Below are 17,696 nucleotides of genomic sequence, written 5' to 3'. Positions count from 1 at the left end.
GAGGCCTGGTAATGCCACAGATATTCTGTATTACGTCCAGACATTAAGTTCCAGGGTTTCTTCCATCAAGCATCTCAGAGGTTCGGTTGGCAGCAGGAGGTTCTGTTTCTGTCTGTGCCTATGCTAGCAATAGATGTACTGTTACAGGCCACATCCTTTCAAGACTATTTGTAATGAGCCAGCAAATCAGGACTTTCTGAGCTTCGACAATGGGAGAGAGAGTACTTTCAATGTGAAGCACATTGAGTCAACTATCTAGTATGTGTGTGTGTATAGATATATATAACACGCACACACAGGAAAAGGTTTAAGTATTGGATACATTATCCCTGAAAGGGAAATCAACCTTTCAGTGTTGATTTCCAATATGCAGTCCATTGCTTGAGCCATTGTGCATTTGAAATGTATTTTTCAGTTCGATACACTCAATATTTGCAGTTCGATACGTTTGATGTTGTCTCTCCTCTCGCTGATTATCGTGTTAATAGTTAATCATTCAGACATTGCCACTGAGACAGAGACTGGACTCTGTGCCTGTGGGTTTTCACCACAGGCATTCAAAGGCCCAGTCCAGCCAGCTGAGACGCTTCACTGAGGGAACACACGGATTTGACGGCTGGAATCTGAAGTGAATCACAGGATGCACTGTGAAAAATGAATGTTGTTTGGGGAAGCGATAATGGAAAAGCCTCACCAGACCCCGCTGTCTAAGAACCAAACTGCCTGACCATGAAATACCGATTAGCTGCAGTGATAAAGTAGTTTGTGTAGGATGCATTTGTGCCTTGAATGGAACTCTTTGGGCAATTAACTATTAATGAGATAATTAGTTTAAGCGCTCTTCTTTGTTTCTGTTCTAAAACTGGGAATTCATGTGCACAGTGCTGTGTCCAGAAGTCCTTTTAAGCTTCAACAAGCTTCTTTTGAGTCGGAACAGACATCTGTTAAATACTCACCGAGAGAAATCTTAAATGAACATTTTATTGAAGAACAAAGTGTTGCTATAGATCATAATACAACAATAAGTGACACCTTGTTGTATGCTTAAATAGAGATCCAAATGTGCAATGACAAGTTTGCAGTGTTGAGTGTAATATTGTTACAGTAATATTGACTTTCTGACTTGGCTGATCTCAGGGCTGATCCCAGCTGTTCACCGTCTGTGTCCCAGGTGCTCAGGTTGTGGTTGAAGTGGTTCTGCAGGAGGCGTTCAGCAGTGGCCTTCCTCTTCCTCTTCATCCTGTCCTTGGTGATGATTAGCACCCTCCCGCCCCTCCCCGAAGAGAGTCACAGCCTGTCCCAGCGAGGCTTGCGCTCTGCCGGGCAGGACCAGGGGTGGGGCTGGGCTCCCTCTGCACCCCTCCACCCTCAGCCGCCGGATCTCCCAAAGAGTGTCAGGAAACACTGGAAAGCCAAGGAGGGCCGGCCGGCAGAGAGGCGGGAGCAGCAGACGAGAGAGCGGATGGTCCAGCACAAAGCAGGTGTGGCCCATCATAGAGGGGGCGGAGGTAGGGGTGGGACTGAGGATCAACAGAAACCAGGCGAACTACATCACGAAGCATATGGGAGTGAGAGTGAAGTCCAACACAGAAAGGAAGGGGGTGGGGTCAGGCACATGGAAAAGAAGCAGGTTTCTCATCAAGCTCATCTAAAGACTCATAAGAGCAATGGCTCTGCTGCTGTGAGTGGGAGGAAAGATGGGAACATGCCCTGGAGCCAGAGAGAGAAAGGGCCACACCATCAGGCAGCCCATACAGGGAGCAGGCAGGGTAAGAGCAGTGACACTATCATCTCCGTCCAGCTGCCTCCACCCAGACAGCACACAAAAGAAGGGGGTAACACGGGCGTGAGGGTTTCTGCCCAGAACCGTCCTGCAGAGCTAGGGCCATCCAATCACGCCCGCTCTGCAGACAAGCACAGGGGTGAGGGGCATGCGGGGAAGGCCTTGACCCCTCAGCAGCCTGGGAAAAGAGCAGCTCTCGGAGGCCCAGGGAAACATGAGAAGCTGGCAGAGCATGTAGAGAGGAAGAGGCCTCAGTCGTTCTCTCAGGAGGAGAATGGAGCTAGGGCGGTAGCCAACGCGGACGAGCTCCGCTGGTGTGAGAAGCTGAGCGAGGAGATGTTTACAGACCAGCGGAACCACAGCATACGCTCTGCGGTGCTTCCCCTGCCCTGGCTGACCGCGGACGACACCAGGAAGATGGAGCTGCTGGCCAGTGGAGCGGTGGTCAGTAAGGCCAGAGTGCCTTCCCACGGCCAGGTCCTGCAGGTGGGGCTTGGCATGGAGGGCGTCCCCCGGCTCTCGGCCAGCGAGCATGCTGGACACTGCCAGCAGGGCCTCTGCGGTCTGATCAAGCGCCCGGATGACTGGTTTGAAGTCTTTGCCTTCCACCTGGACCGGGTGCTGGGACTGAACAGAAGCTTGCCTGTGGTGTCCAGAAGGTTCCACAGCGACCTCCTACCCTACAGGTACACGGGCGGCTTGGCCCGGCCCATAGTGTGGTGGGACCCAGACATCCAGCACCTGGCCGATGACGACAACGATCAGAACTCCTTCCCCCTCACCTGGCCGCAGTACCAGGCCCTGCTGAAGGCCCGTTGTGGCAGTAAGGGTGTGTCCACAAATTCCACACCCTGTGTGGGTGTTCACCACACAGAATGGGGCAGGCTGGCACTGTTTGACTTCCTTCTGCAGGTAGGATGATTACAACGAACAATGTTGCACTTTCTATTAAAAGTGTTTAATCTGTGCTGTGCTTCATCATATAAATGGTATACATTTGGAAAGTTAGGCAAGCATCATTAAAAAGTTGGAAGACATGGAGCCAGATTTACCAAAGGATCATGAATATATTGAAGAAAAGTAAAGGCCCATAGCACTGGTGCCATCTACTAAGCAGTCACAATGTCATATGAGCAGTCATAGTTGAATCTAACACCTGTTTCTCAGGGATCACATCACAGTGCACCTTTTCCTTGATGCATTTGCAGTTCTTTGTATATATTTAACTAGGATGAATATATGGAAAGATATTTATAAATTTAATTAATTCCATCAAATGTATTGTTGCCAATATTATGCATTGGAATTGCATTGAAATTTTACAAGCCTTAAAGGCCAGGTGTTAACGGTTGCTTTTTGGGCACAATACATGGTTGTATAACTCAAGCACCATGAAGAACAACAGACTACTATTTCATTTGCTTGCACTGCATGTGATACACTATATGGACAAAAGTATTTGGACACCTGACCATTACATTGTAATGACATTGTATTCAAATACATATACACTATATGGACAAAAGTATTTGGCCACACCTGTTTTTCAGGGTTTGGGCTAGGCCCCTTATCTCCAGTGAAGGGCAATCTTAATGCTTCAGCATACCAAGACATTTTGGACAATGCTATGCTTCCAACTTTGTGGCAACAGTTTGGGGAAGGCCCTTTTCTATTCCAACATGACCCAGTGCACAAAGCAAGGACTATAAAGACATGGTTTGATGAGTTCGTTGTGGAAGAACTTGACTGGCCCGCAGAGAGCCCTGACCCCAACTCCATATTAAAGTATATGTATTTGAATACAATGTCGTTAAAATGTAATGGTCAGGCGTCCGAATACTTTTGTCCATATAGCGTACTTTAATATGGAGTTGGTCCCCGTTTTGCAGCTTCCACTCTTCTTGGAAGGCTTTCCACAAGATTTTGGAGTGTTTCTGTGGGAATTTGTGCCCATTCATTCTGTAGAGCATTTATGAGGTCAGGCACTGATGTTGGACGAGAAGGCCTGGCTCGCAATATCCGTTCCAGTTCATCCCAAAGGTGCTCGATGGGGTTGAGGTCAGGGCTCTGTGCGGGCCAGTCAAGTTCTTCCCCACCGAATTCATCAAACCATGTCTTTATAGTCCTTGCTTTGTGCACTGGGGCACAGTCATGTTGGAATAGAAAAGGACCTTCCCCAAACTGTTGCCACAAAGTTGGAAGCATAGCATTGTCCAAAATGTCTTGGTATGCTGAAGCATTAAGATTGCACCTTCACTGGAGATAAGGGGCCTAGCCCAAACCCTGAAAAACAGGTGTTGCCAAATACTTTTGTCCATATAGTGTATGTGTGCCACTCAGTGCAACAATAAGGTGTTTCTTCACAGGAACTGTAATTACCATACCTGTTTTCCATATCTAGTCTCAGTGAATTGGCTGTTAAGCTACAACTAACTGCAATTGTAACATATCTGCCTGTTTTTGTGTCATATTATCAAGTTAGTTTTTGGCTCAGTAAAAAGAACTGCAATGTAGACTACAGTGAATAGTCTAAGAAGAGCCCCTTTGCTGAAGCAATAAGTCACATTTTAGAAGAAATTTTTACAATAGTTGTCTCCACTTCTCCACAGCTCTCTGTCTTTTCTAGATAAAAGCTACCTTCTTAAGCAGGGAGTCAGCCAGTGCGAGGAGTCTTCTAAATGAGTTTCAGTGTTTGAGTACATGAAGTGGTGGCGGTGTTTAAAGAGCTCACAGCCGACTCTGTCTGATTAAAGCCACAGCATGAGCACAGGGCACGACTCTCTCACTGGAGCGATAAAACTAATTGATTACTCTGGAATTAATTTTTGCATGAATCACAGGTAAGGGTATTGCAGGTCAGCCTGTTGCTTATTAAGTGTGCAGCTTAATAGTAAGACATTATCTACATCGTTATCAGATCATTTCAATTAAGAACCCAATGAAGCTTTCCTTGAGCAGTGTCTGAAGTTTATCTCCAAGACAGAGGTAATTTCCTGTATGATCTTGCAGAAAGTTTAATTGACCAATAAACGATTGCCTTTTATGAAACAAATGAGTGGCTTCATACGCGTGGTTTTCCAGGAGGTTATCAGGGTTCACTTGGTTGTATCCCCAGCTCACTCATTTGTAATATTTGTTTATCAACACCAGGAGGCTGTGAGTTCATTCTGGAGCTCCCATCACTATTTTCACTGCCTGCTATGGAAGATATTGACAAGTGAGATGATAGGCAGCTTGGTATCTACAAACGGGCACACAGTAAGATGCACTCATGTGCATACACACACAAAATACACACATACACAGAAATGCACGCTCAAACAGAAACTCTCTTTCCCATTCTCTTTCTCACACAAACACACACACACAAATGCACTGACTCAGAGAAACACTCTGTCGCACATACGTGGACATAAATGCACACGCGCGCGCGCACACACACAATATGTGACTCTAGTGCCACATGGTTCGGTGTTTGAGAGGTGTTAAATGATCAGGTAGGAACAGGTGTTGCACAGTCTCAGTCAGTAATGTGAGTCTGGATCGATCTCCATTAGCTGCTGGCGATTTTACAGCTATCGATCTGTCCTTCATTTGTCACCTTCACTACCCACAGCCACACATTCCATCCTTTCTCAAAGCCCATAAGGTCCTTCTGCCATTCTTACTTATCCTTTCATTCTCATGTGTAGAACACATTGCGGCTGTACAGGAACACAGATAACAAAACATTTGCCAATTGTACACGCATATTTGTTAGAAGCTTGCAGCACCCAATAGTTCACCCAGTAATTACATCAAAGCCTAATACTATTATTAGGTTTCGTATTGGACAATGCTTTTATTCAGGACAGTCCGTAATACATGATATTAAGTCCAAATCTAGGATAAATAAGTACATTTGAGTATTACAAGCACATATATATTACACATGATGAAACAGCATTAACTGCAGTGCAGAAAAACTATACCCAGGAGAATATCATTCAGTTGTTAGAAATATATTGTAGCATGGTGTGAAATTTCAAATAGGGCCTGACAGTAGCGTATTTGGATCTTTCCACAGGAGTTTTATGTATGTTGAAAGTAGATAAAGGTAATATCTCACATGGTCGTCAGTTGCCTGTATCTCGGGTTGTGTGGCAGCAGTGTAGCGCTGTGAGCAGGGCTTGTGTCCCAAAGGTTGCTGCTTTGATTCCCAGGTTGGACGCTGCTGTTTTAACCTTGAGCAAGGTGTCCAGTTGTATACATGATTGATGTGAATGCAAATATGTAAGTCAGTCTGGATAGGAGTGCCGGCTAAGCAAATGTGATAGAAATGTTGTTTGAATGTAATTTCTGCTTCTCATAGGGCCCAGTTCTGAATGCTGATGAGGCAGATCTGAAGGGAGGGCAAGGGCAAGTTCCTTGAAGCCAGCAGAAACAGTTAAATTTGAATATTGTGGCCAAGACAGTAAGATGGAATACTCAATGGAGGACAGATGTATGTTGTGATTGTTTTTATCTAGTCATAAACACGTTTCATTATAAAGGGTTTTTTTCTCCATATGTATGAAAATATTAATTTTCTACTATAATGTATAGGGGAAATGCACGAATCAGTCAGGCATTGACTGTTTGCGGTCCACTCTTTCTTGGTAGCCCTTCTTCTTGTTTTTAGCAGGTTGTTGACACCCTGGTGGGTACTCAGTGTAAATACACAGGCTTCGGTGGACACGCCCTTCGGGCTCTCTGAAAATGGAGCGTTCACACGGGCAGGTGAAATATGGGAGGGAAGTGTGAAAGTAAGAGGTGCCACTATCTCGCCTCAGTCAGGGGATGACCTCTGCTTTAACACACAGGGAGCGTAACACTTGATCAGTTAACCTACATCCATAACAGGAAAATTCATGGATGTGATGGTTTTGTTAATAAATATTACATAAAAAACTAACAATAACAAAAAAAACTGATGATACAACTCATTTTAATAACAAGCAGTGTGATTAGTGCTACTGTTATGGACAGAAGATATGGAAGTTTATACACTTATGGCACTGAGACTAATGCATTTTCACAGAGGCCTGGACATTGGTGGAGTCTTGAGATGGAGATACCTCTATACACTCGTGGTGCATCAACCCTGGTGTACACTGTATTCTGGTGTAGTTCTCTTATAGTGTGTGTCTGGTTTGCTCACAGTGTAATGGCTTGCAGTTTTCAGGAATCACGATATGTATATTAAGTTAATGTACTTTACACACAGTATTGAGGGAATGTACTCTAGACACAACAATGAGAGCATTAAATTTTACATAGAGAGCATTGGTCTTAATGTATTCTACACAGAGCACTGACAGTATTGTATTCAATGCACAAAGAAGTGAGAGTACTGTATTCCACTGCAGATTTGTACAGTGAGGGAGCATTCTCCATATGCAGCCTGCTGGTTTGGTAAAGGAGTTATTCCTGTGAACTCAGACAGCCTCACAAGCCAGCTGCTTATCCATGAGCCCCGTGACCCTCCATGACACTGAACTCACTGACCTGTGCTGACTGCTCTTTTCTGTAAACCCTGCCCACTCTCCTCTGGCTGTGTTATTGCTGTAGCACCTCTGTAGCAACTGTAGCCAAGATCTCACTCCCTGCTGTAGCACCCCCTTACAACCCCCTCCGCCTCAACAAATGACACAAATGAATCAATAAAAACCCTTTATTATCCCTATGGGGGAATTTGTGTCGTGGCATTCAACAGTAACAGTGGAGAAAGCAATAATGTCTAGAACCCATTAAAAGAACAACACTCATTTGTTAAAATGTTCAATGTTTAAAATTTAGGAATTATAGCCTGTGATTAAGTAGAGTGACTAAATAAAAAAGTACATCTGTGAATAAATGTGATTACTGCTGTCATGTATGCAGTCTCCTCACCTTTGTCAGAGGACTGTTTAAACATCCTTCCCTTTCCTTCCAGGTTAGCGACCGGCTAGACCGGTACTGCTGCGGGTTCGAGCCGGACCCCTCCGAGTCCTGCGTGGAGAACCTGCTGCATGTGAAGTGCAGAAGCCCAAAGGACCTAGTGCTGGTACATATCCTGGTAAGCCACTTACTCGCTGAAACCCCTTTTCTGCGGGATGCAGCAGTATCATTCTGCATATGACTGTACTGGAGGTGGCAGCAGATTGATGATAAAGGCATATCAAAACCTAGTGCCCTAGACTTACTCTACAAGCTTTGTAATATTATATGGCACCAAAACTGACCAGTGACTGTTGTTGTTTAGTCCTTCCATTGTGACACACAGCACCATTTCCCGATTCCAAAGTTCATGTAGTGTGTCAACGCCATCTGCAATGGCTCACTTGTAATGTGTGTCCTGTTCACTGTCCAGCACACTCCCTTGTGATTTTCAAGCATCATTATATGTGTTCTTGGCATGTTGTGAGCTTTTGGGCATTTTATTTGTGTCTTGATCGTGTCAAGAGAATGTTGCATAAAGTGGCCCCACCAACTCTTTAGCAGGCAAGTGTAGGGAGCGTCGCTAGTCTAGTCAGTCGTTAATAGTATCCCTAAAGTGTCTGTTTTACCTTCCAGCTTTAAAAGGCTAATAAATCATCAGTGACACCGATGCTCAGCAGTGCTGCAGAACTACAGAGTACAATTCAGAACCGTGCACACCTGCATGAAGCTTCAGTGCTCTCATTGAGCGAGGCAGATCTCAGACAGAACTGCACACCTGCTCGCAGCAGCCTTGAGAAGAGCTGAGTTCTGCTTCTGCTGTTTTCCTAATAGTTTATTTGTTGCAGTGCGGTGCATAAATATCACGTAAATAAAGCATGCATGTGGCTCAGGGATCAAACGCACACAGTTGTGGTGCAGGGATCAAACTGAGGCAGTTGTTCTGGAGGGATCAAACACACAGCTATGGTTCTGGGATGAAACACACACACACACACACACACACACACACACACATACACACAGGTTCCATATGCTGCATTGATAACTGCTTGTTTAAATCTCAGCCAGGGGGTTGGGTGTCAGCGGGGAATGGGTGGGAATGGGTCTCTTATTCTGGGAGCCAAGGATTTAGACTGAGGCCTTCTTGTGTGAGTAGATTTATGCCTGTATGTATGTGTCTCTGTCTCTCTCTCTTTTTTATGCTTTTTCCCCTTTATTCATTCTTGTTTTTTGGAATTGCCAAGTGGTAAATTAGGCTCGTGTCACCCTGGCATTCTCCACACTTGCACAGGAGTGCTGAAATGAGATAAATCCAATACTCTGATACATTTGCCCACAGCCAACAGCTTTTTCTACACTATGAGTCACACGGCACACCACAGCAGAGTTGGTGCTCATTGGGGGATAGGCGCTACTACTCCACTGATGTCATCCACACAACGTGTAGGTGCCTGAGGAATCCCAGGGTTCCTGAGAGCAGTCAGACGAGCACACCCTGGCCAACCTATCCACCCCAATCCCTGGCAGAACAAAACCAGTGTGTTCCACCACTGGAATCAGAGTGATTGTTGGCAAATGACACAAACCCAGGCTGTGAAGCTTACCGTGTGCTTAAACTGAATGAATTACCATCTGAACCTCTTAAGACCCCAACTCTGTGTCTGTAATGCTCATTTCTTGTGTGTGTCTTTGTGCATGGGTGGGTCATGCATGCTTGCATGCATCTGTCTATACATACTACCATTAGTCATTGTTTAGGCCATCAGTTTGTGTCTTAGAATTCGTGTTTTGGGATTTCTAGCTTATCGCATGGACATCTGAGCTAGCTAACATGTAAATAAAGTGTGTCTGTCTAAAGTAAGTATGTCTAATGTAATGTTTGGCTAAAAGCTAGCCTGTCAAACACACTATTAATTAATTGCATTATTTACAGTTACTGTTTGATATAATGCCTTTGGCATACAATGGCTGCCCCGTCCCTTTGACAGTTTTCTGTCCTTGGAAAAATAATTCTTGATGGCATAATAAAGACAAATCTGATTCTGAAATCTGATAATCCCAAACTCATTAAGACCTTTCTGTACCCCCTGTGTAATAGCAAAGAGAGATTAATGGCCTGACTCTGAGAGTGAAGGACAGCCCTGTGTAGCCTACACATCTGTGTATTGTGTACAGGCTGATTCTGGATCTGGAGTAATTACTCTCTGCTTGTGGGCCTGAGGCCTGACTGACTACCCTGTAGACAATAGAGCACAGGCCTCAATTCAGTGTGAATGGGTTAGTAGGAAAGAGGCTGTCTTTAGTCTCTGAGCCCTGTAGTTACTTTGGCCTCACCTCTCTTGGTGTTTTTGAGGGGGTGTCTGTGTTTGAGGTTAAGTTGGTTGGACACTTTATGGAAATCATGTTGCCTAATAACATGAAAGGTGACCATTAGGTTGAGATAAACACTGACTCAGGTTCAGTTCTTTGGAACAACATGGGAGGAAGTAATAACCTTTGAAACGTAATGTAAATGTACTCTCTCACCTCAGACACATTGAAACCCTTATATCGCAATGCATGCTGGGAACACTCGTTACGTACAGACATCAAAGGTTCGCCTTAAAACTCCCAGCTCAACAAATCCCATGTGTCAGTGTTGTGCTCCACATCCTTTAACTGCTGAAAGACTTGTGGAGAGACAGGACTGCGTGTAAGCGCTCTCACGGAGAGATTTCTGTCTGTCTTCCACAGGTGAGGAAGGCCGATCCCTCCAGGCTGGTTTTCATCGACAACGCGGGCAGACCACAGCACCCGCACCACAACCTCAACTTCCGTCTGGTGGAGGGCATAGATGAGTGAGTTTGGAGAACTCGAACCTGCTGCATGAACTCTTGCTGCACTCAGTGACCAGCTGACAAAGGAGCATGTGCCTGCAGCAGAGAATGTGCTCCCTCCCACATGGAAGTGTCCTAATTGAGTTCATTACATACTTGGACTAATTGTGCCATAAATGGGCAGGTCCCTAAAGGCGTATTTGGAAGGGTGTGGCCTGCAATTAGTAGAATGGCTGTAGTCACAGAATTGACACTTTCCTTGACCTTTTGGTTCTGCATTTAAAACCAGGTGTGTTATTTTTGCCTGAGGCATCTTGCTTGTACTGTAAATTACTAATAATAGGAGAGCAAAGCTTTATGAACCCCAGAATAGTTGAAACCATTATGTGTTAGCAATTTCTCTCTTATTTGGTACAATCATGGTTTATTTTTATAAAGATTCGTGTCTTTTGAAGGGTGGATATGAGTCACCAATTCACAGTACATGGCAGCCTTACCCATTATGGCATTCTTGAAGCCTCAGTCTGAAAGAGGCTTACATTTACCTCCAGAGAATGAAAAAACAGTATATTTTGTTGTGTTTTAAATGCCTTAATACCTAAGGTCTATGTGTGACATAATTACAAATTACTGCAAAGTCTGCTCTGGGAGGCAGTGCCTACACAGGTGTTTCCATTTATATTGCTTTGCTGGGAAACAGTGGAATCACGTGATTTGAATGTTCCCTACATTTTGTGGTCTGCAATGACTTGAGTTAATTATTTGTATGAGCAAGTGGTGGAGTCTTCATAGCAATCAAGGTACAGGGTAGGCTTCTGTTTCCACTTCCCTTAGTGCATGTTTTGTCCATTTATTCAGCATTAGCAAAGGTTTGCCTTTTTTAAGTTGACTAACTTCCAAATTTTTACCCATTTTTACTTGGTATGATACACAAAATTGTAAATGTATTTTGCATAAATTCACAATAATGGACACATAACTTGTCAGGACAAACTAGCTGTCATTCATTTCAGTAGACTGTGGCTCTTACAAGTATTGCCACCATAGTGTCATTGCACACATTTCTTTCTTAAAAATAGATTTTAATGTCGAGGTTGTCCTTTCCACCCAATATCAGGCAGCTATGTTCTCATAATTTTCCCTGTCAGTTCTGCATAATACTTGCTACATTGTAAAAACAGCATGAACAAAATTGCATTAAATGCACATGCCTTGTAACAGTTAGTTTAGAATGACACAGCCTTTGACAGTAATCAAATATATCAATTGATATATATATATAAAATATTCGGAAGGCCTGTACACACCAGCTGTTACTTTTACCTCCCAGGCTGTGTCTCTGTCTTTGTCTCTGCTGTCTTGCACTCACCTCCTCCATGATCTATATGCCACTCCTCCTTTACTTCCTGTGCGGTGTGTCTTTGTGTGTCTCAGGTTTCCGGAGAGGGCGGTGGCCGTGCTGAGGTCAGGCTGTCTGGAGAGCATGCTGCTGCGCTCCCTCTTCACTGACAAGGAATTCTGGGATAGCCAGGGGGGCGTGCAGGGCCTGCGTCCCCTTGTGCGTGTGGTGCAGAGGAGAGGAGAGGCCCTCCTGCGCCACATTCAGGACAGGGCGCTGAGACCCAGCAGGGACCTGTGATCGGTTGTGTCACCGATGGGGGGCGGCACAGACCTCCCGCAGGTGCAAGAGAGGCAGGGGATGGGGTCAGTGCCTGTTTCCCAATTTCTGTCAGGTACCTCTCAGAGTGAGAAAATCGATTTCAATTTATCCCCTTTCATCCGCATGCAAACCAACAATCCAATTCTGTGAGGCAGTCTCTCTGCCACTCTGGAGAGTTGATTTAATCAATTGAGCAGCGGATTCTTAAATCTGGTGTGGTTTAAATGACACAAAGGCATTAAATGACATTGTTAAATTAATGATGTGTTTAATGAAATAAGATTAACCCTTGTCCTTACTATTGGGAGGGTGTTGATACAAAGGCACCTATAAACCTGATGAATTGTGGCAATCAAGGTTTCATCTTAGTGGTAAGTACAAACTAGATTGTTATGGACACAATTGTCTTCCCAGGTAGACCTCTTTGTCATACAGGGAATTTAGCCTTTTTTAATAGACGGGTTCTTTATGGTGCTGTTTATTCCCACACAAGTTGTATTTTTACATCTGCATCGGTGCAGTTTGCACAATGATTATTGGGAAGATGATGAATTTGTTTGCTATTTATAATTGCTGAATTTTGAACTCATTTGAATAGTCTGTATGTGTTTCCTTGGACATTTTGGAAATAAGACACTCAGGAAAAGATTTCATTTTCTCCCTGTACAAATCTATATATGTAAATGTAAATCCCTTCATTCCAAATGATAAAGATTGGGTTGAGCACTTACAGAAAACGCAGAGAGCTCGAATGGAGGCTACTTCTGTGGTAATTATTTCACAGGCACTTAAAGCCCTGTAGTAGCATGCATAAGTGAACCTTTCAACAAAGCCTTGTGGCTCAGGAGCACAGAAGTTGCTAGGCTGTGAATCCTCAGTTCATAGAAATCTGAACAGCTGTTGGGCATCAAATATTTAAGCGTGTTTTATAATGTAACAAATCAAGAGGTGGCTCTTTAGCGGACTTAAAATCATATTTACTGATTTCCAAAAATTGGCAAACACTTCTAGAATGTGTAAGTGCAATTACAGTTTCTTGTAAGCACTCAACACACAATGTGATGTAAGGTATTAAGCCAATGTACAATTGCAGCATGCATGTGTAGAATTTTAGCTGAATTGGAGCTGTAATTATAATGTGTGTGAAGAGCTTTTGAGATTGGTCACCCCCATGGGAGACAGCAGCTCTTACCTCCTGACCCCTTCAGGAATGTTATCACCATCATGTACAGTACCAGTCAAGAGTTTGGACATGCTTGTCTTTCTTTATTTTTACCATTTTCCACATTTTAGAACAATAGTAAAGACATCAAAACAACACACATGGAATTACGCAGTGACCACAAAAGTGTTACCAACAAGTCAAAAATATCTTGTATATCTTCAAAATAGCCAAAAATGTTTTTTTTTTTTTTTTTAATTAATTTTTTTTTGGAAAGAAGGCATCAACTTCACAATTTATATTTTTCTAAGAAAAAAATTCAAGCATTCAAGCGTAAGTCTTTAGATCAGAATGTCTTTGAATGTATGTCTCCCATTATCTTAATCGGGTGTGTCCAAACTTTTCACTGGTACTGTACACATCACAGAATGTGCCTATGTCTCAGTTTTACTTCATACTCAGTTCTGTTTCATTTATGCATGGAAAGCAGTGTCTTGCTATGAAACAAAGGCTTGATTTGTAAATGTCACGGCCTGCTTCTCCTTTTCTGTGTGTTGTGTGCTGCAGGGAATTGAAGCTCATGAAGCTCACACATCTCTGTTTACTTACCACTGTGCTTGTGAGCAGAAAGAGAAATGCCTGTGTTCTAAGATTTAGAGGCTAATGTCAATGTTTGATGATGACTCTACATTAAGCATCACTTTATTCTCACAGATGTTTTTTGTCTGTTTGTTTTGCACTTGGTGAACAGAGAAAGTTCCAGTTGTCATAATGTAGTCTTGTTCCCATTTTGATTGACAATGGATTGATGTTTCCCATGAGAAGATGTTCTCTTGTCTTGCAGGACCTTTAAAATTTGATATCACTGTACTGGTTAATCTTTTGTAATGCCTGATAAAAAAGAAACATTACTGTACAATTACCATGTGACAGGAGCACAAGGAAAAGATTTGATCTGTTTATCAAAGCCGATGCTTTCACTCTGGACTTTGTACTTTGGCATTTTTAATGAGAATAACATCTTTCAGGATGAAAAGTGTCTGATGTAAATGTTTGTATCATATTGACAAAATAAAAAATGTCATTGGATAGAAATATCTTAGGTGTGATGTATACAGTGTTCTGCAAAGTGACCTGTGTATGTTTTTGTGTGTGTGTGAATATTACCAGTCACTAAAAACCACCAGTAAATGTGAATTTATGTGGGGAAAAAAGTGAAAAAATTTGAAATGTGAAAAAAGACAACTGCCCAGCGTTTAAACTAAAATATTCGACATGATCTTTTTTAATCCCCTCTCTTCTCTCGCTCAAATCTCTCTTTTTTATGTCCAAATATAAATTCACATTTACCTTTACGTATTCAGCATGTGTATAGAAAAGCAGCGGACCGGTTCACAGTACAGAAACCTCCCTTTTATCCAGAAGATTGTCACTCTCTCAAATCAGCTTGTGTCATTTCCTTTCTCAATTATATGTGCAGTGACAAACACCTTCTATCTCCCTACCACAAGACAGTGTTCTTATCTCCGTAAAAGAAGCTTTTGGATAGCTCATGGATGTGACGCTGAGAGTGGAGTTTCTGGATTGTGTGTCGATGTGACACTGAAAGACGAGTTCCTGGATTTGACATTAAAAAGGAGTGTGTGCACATGTGCCACTGAGTGTTCCTGAGCTGAGTGTAAGGATTCGATGGAGAAGTGTGGGGCTCATCAGCACAAGGGGAAATATAAATGAGCACATCGCATGGATCCCTCTGCAGCAGCAGGAAGTGTCAGTTAGCCAATCACAAGACTGGCACACGAGAAGAGCGTCTGCCGAGCCTGCGGCAGGCGTGCCCAGAACAGATGGATCTGTTCGGTAATCACCACACTGTAGAATACACCAGCATGTACAAGAGACATCACCCTTCCATTCTATTCTATTCACATACCCTCTTCAGAGTTTCCACCCTATGTTCTGTGCTGTAGGCCACATCTGGTTGTACCCTCAGTGCTCATGGTCTGCTTCACAGTAAGAGAAAGAGAGGGAAATGAATTACTATTGTCTAACTCCCAAGTCGGCATTATATCACTTGGGCAGACAGTGGTGCTAAACTAACTCCAAACCTCACCAGGAGGCTGTGTTATTCTCTACAGCTATTCTTTCTCATCACAGCCGTTCCTATGGAAACAGTTACCTTAGCTGATATTGCACTCTGCTCTAAACTAATTTATCAGATAATGAATTAGTAACATGTACAGCAACATATTCAAAGCTGAAAGAAATGACACTTTTCTTACTGGTTTGATATGATTTTTGATTATTTGATAATTCTTACTGGAAGTGAGACAGAGATAGGAGTCCCTTCTATGAAGATACAAACGGTCTATTGATGAATTCGGTAATTATTGCTTGCATGCCAAGGGAGCACTTTGGATGAGCTGTGTCTGCATGATGGATGGCAGACCGTTTTCACGGAGAAAACCTCGCAATGCCTGAGGAACGCTGGATAACGTGGCAGTGCTAATGCGTCAGCACTGGTGTGTCTTTAATTACATGGCAGAAAATGACTGTGGTCTTCTCACCCTGATGTTTCTCACAGCGTGAACATTAAGCCAGATTCTCCAGCAGAGGTAGGGAGGCAGGAACTTGTGGTGAGCAGTTTTGGCCCTGCTCCTTGGTTCTCAGGTAAAAATGGAGAGAAGGTGCTGGATTTACATATTATGATCCATTGGAATCTCTGCATCCATGTGCTTTATATTAGTCTTGTTGGGAAATTTAGTTGACAGACACCAAACCCGACATTCTACTTTATTCCCGTATTTGCAAGGAATGTCTAAAAAATCAGCAGTCTTTGCTGACCCTTTAGTAAAGCTTCACCAAAACACAATAATAGCTTTCAATATTGTGCTAAAATATGTAAAATAGATATATACTCACAAAAGCACAGTAAACCCAGACTATGCCACAATGTAACAATATTTTTCAGGCGGTGTCTGTAGAATCCATATGAGTCAGAATGGATTTGGTCCTGGTGGATGTGCTTCCTTCTTTCCTCCTTCTGCCCTTGTGTTCTTGGACCAGCTACTGTACTTGGAGACCTTTGTGGAACAGTCCTGAACACACAGTGAATACATTTATTTACTGATAAGTTTTTTTTCTGGCTGATACTCAACATGCAGTAATTATTAACTGAACCCAAAGGCTATGAGATGAAAAAGACTTAATATTCAGCACTTTAGCAAGGATTTCAGTTCCTTGTCACCAGTGTTGCTCTCAGAGGTTTAGACTACATGAAACACAAAGGCCTGGGGATAAGTAAGTCATGTCATTTCATCCCATCCTGTTTCCACTCATGTTGTTTAGCATCACCCCATTTGTCTTTTGGCTCTGTAAAATCCTTACTCAATTGCTTTGAATGCTTTAGGTTTTTAATGCAAGGAAATGGCCTTATTTCTTTTGATACATTAACTGATGTCTAGCTTTGAAAGAAGACTTTGACAATGATTGACACCAGGGTGGCACAGTTTGTTGCCATGGAGAGGGGCCATCATCACATACTTACACAAGAGAAGGTTATTTGCTTGTATCACCCACGTCTCTGTCAGAATATGTAGGTATAATATGTAGGTGGCAGAGTTATAGGCCACCAGAACTTAAAAACAGTATAAGTTAAGTACTGACGAACAGACACGAAAATTCACTACAAGAAACCTTACTCCGTCTAAGGAATAGCCTTTCAGGCAAGAATTCAGTGCTTGTCTCACAGACTCAGAACAGCAGTCTTAACATTCTGTGAGTTTTCATTCTTTTTAAGGGAGTGTTTAATAATAACTGGGCAAGTGATTGTTGTGAAATTGATTGAAGAGTGAGGGAGGGAGTTGCAGGGAGGTAAATATGTCTCAGTGCACTCCCTCTGTCTGAGTAATTACATCTGTTGACAGGTGTGACCATTACATGTTCTCACCCCAGTCGAGGTGGCACCTCACAGAGTTGCAGTCTAAAAGAGGAGCCCAGGAGATGAGAACAAATCCACCAAAAGGAGTGCTTTGTCCTACCAAAATGCATTTATATACATATTTAGCCCTGAAACATTAGTTCCTTTTCCTTCTGTATGCAAGAAAACAAGCATTTATAAACCAATGGGGCCTTATGCTATCTATTCATTTCAGACTAAAACTATCTACCTGGTTGATGAACCAAGTTTCAGAATTGGCTTCAAAAGCCAGCCATCAGTTTAACTCTGATGTCCTTAAAATGAGAAATAGCTCAGTTAATCTCCGCATCACAGATCTTCCCCATTTCAGGCATCATCTTCACTGGCATTCATGGGTAGAAAAGATAACACACCCCCAT

The 17,696-nt window shown here is 43.0% G+C and overlaps 1 protein-coding gene across 1 annotated transcript; it reads left to right on the top strand.

The window, feature by feature from the left end:
- Nucleotides 1-209: 209 nt before the first annotated feature.
- gask1a (golgi associated kinase 1A) lies at nt 210-12,178 on the top strand. Its single transcript, XM_036539548.1, has 5 exons — nt 210-221; nt 1,172-2,695; nt 7,737-7,859; nt 10,457-10,560; nt 11,974-12,178. The coding sequence occupies exons 1-5, from the start codon at nt 210-212 to the stop codon at nt 12,176-12,178; spliced, it is 1,968 nt and encodes a 655-aa protein (XP_036395441.1).
- The last annotated feature ends 5,518 nt before the right edge of the window (nt 12,179-17,696 follow it).

Source organism: Megalops cyprinoides, chromosome 10 (assembly GCF_013368585.1).
Source record: "Megalops cyprinoides isolate fMegCyp1 chromosome 10, fMegCyp1.pri, whole genome shotgun sequence".
NCBI classification, from domain to species: Eukaryota; Metazoa; Chordata; class Actinopteri; order Elopiformes; family Megalopidae; genus Megalops; species Megalops cyprinoides.
Note: the sequence above shows the minus strand (reverse complement) of the source record. Positions and strands in the feature narration are given on the sequence as shown.

Excerpts from the sequence above, each read along its gene's own strand:
- gask1a (XM_036539548.1), top strand. Across the intron at positions 2,696-7,736 it reads TGTTTGACTTCCTTCTGCAG|GTTAGCGACCGGCTAGACCG; the intron begins GTAGGATGATTA and ends CTTTCCTTCCAG. Across the intron at positions 10,561-11,973 it reads CTGGTGGAGGGCATAGATGA|GTTTCCGGAGAGGGCGGTGG; the intron begins GTGAGTTTGGAG and ends TGTGTGTCTCAG.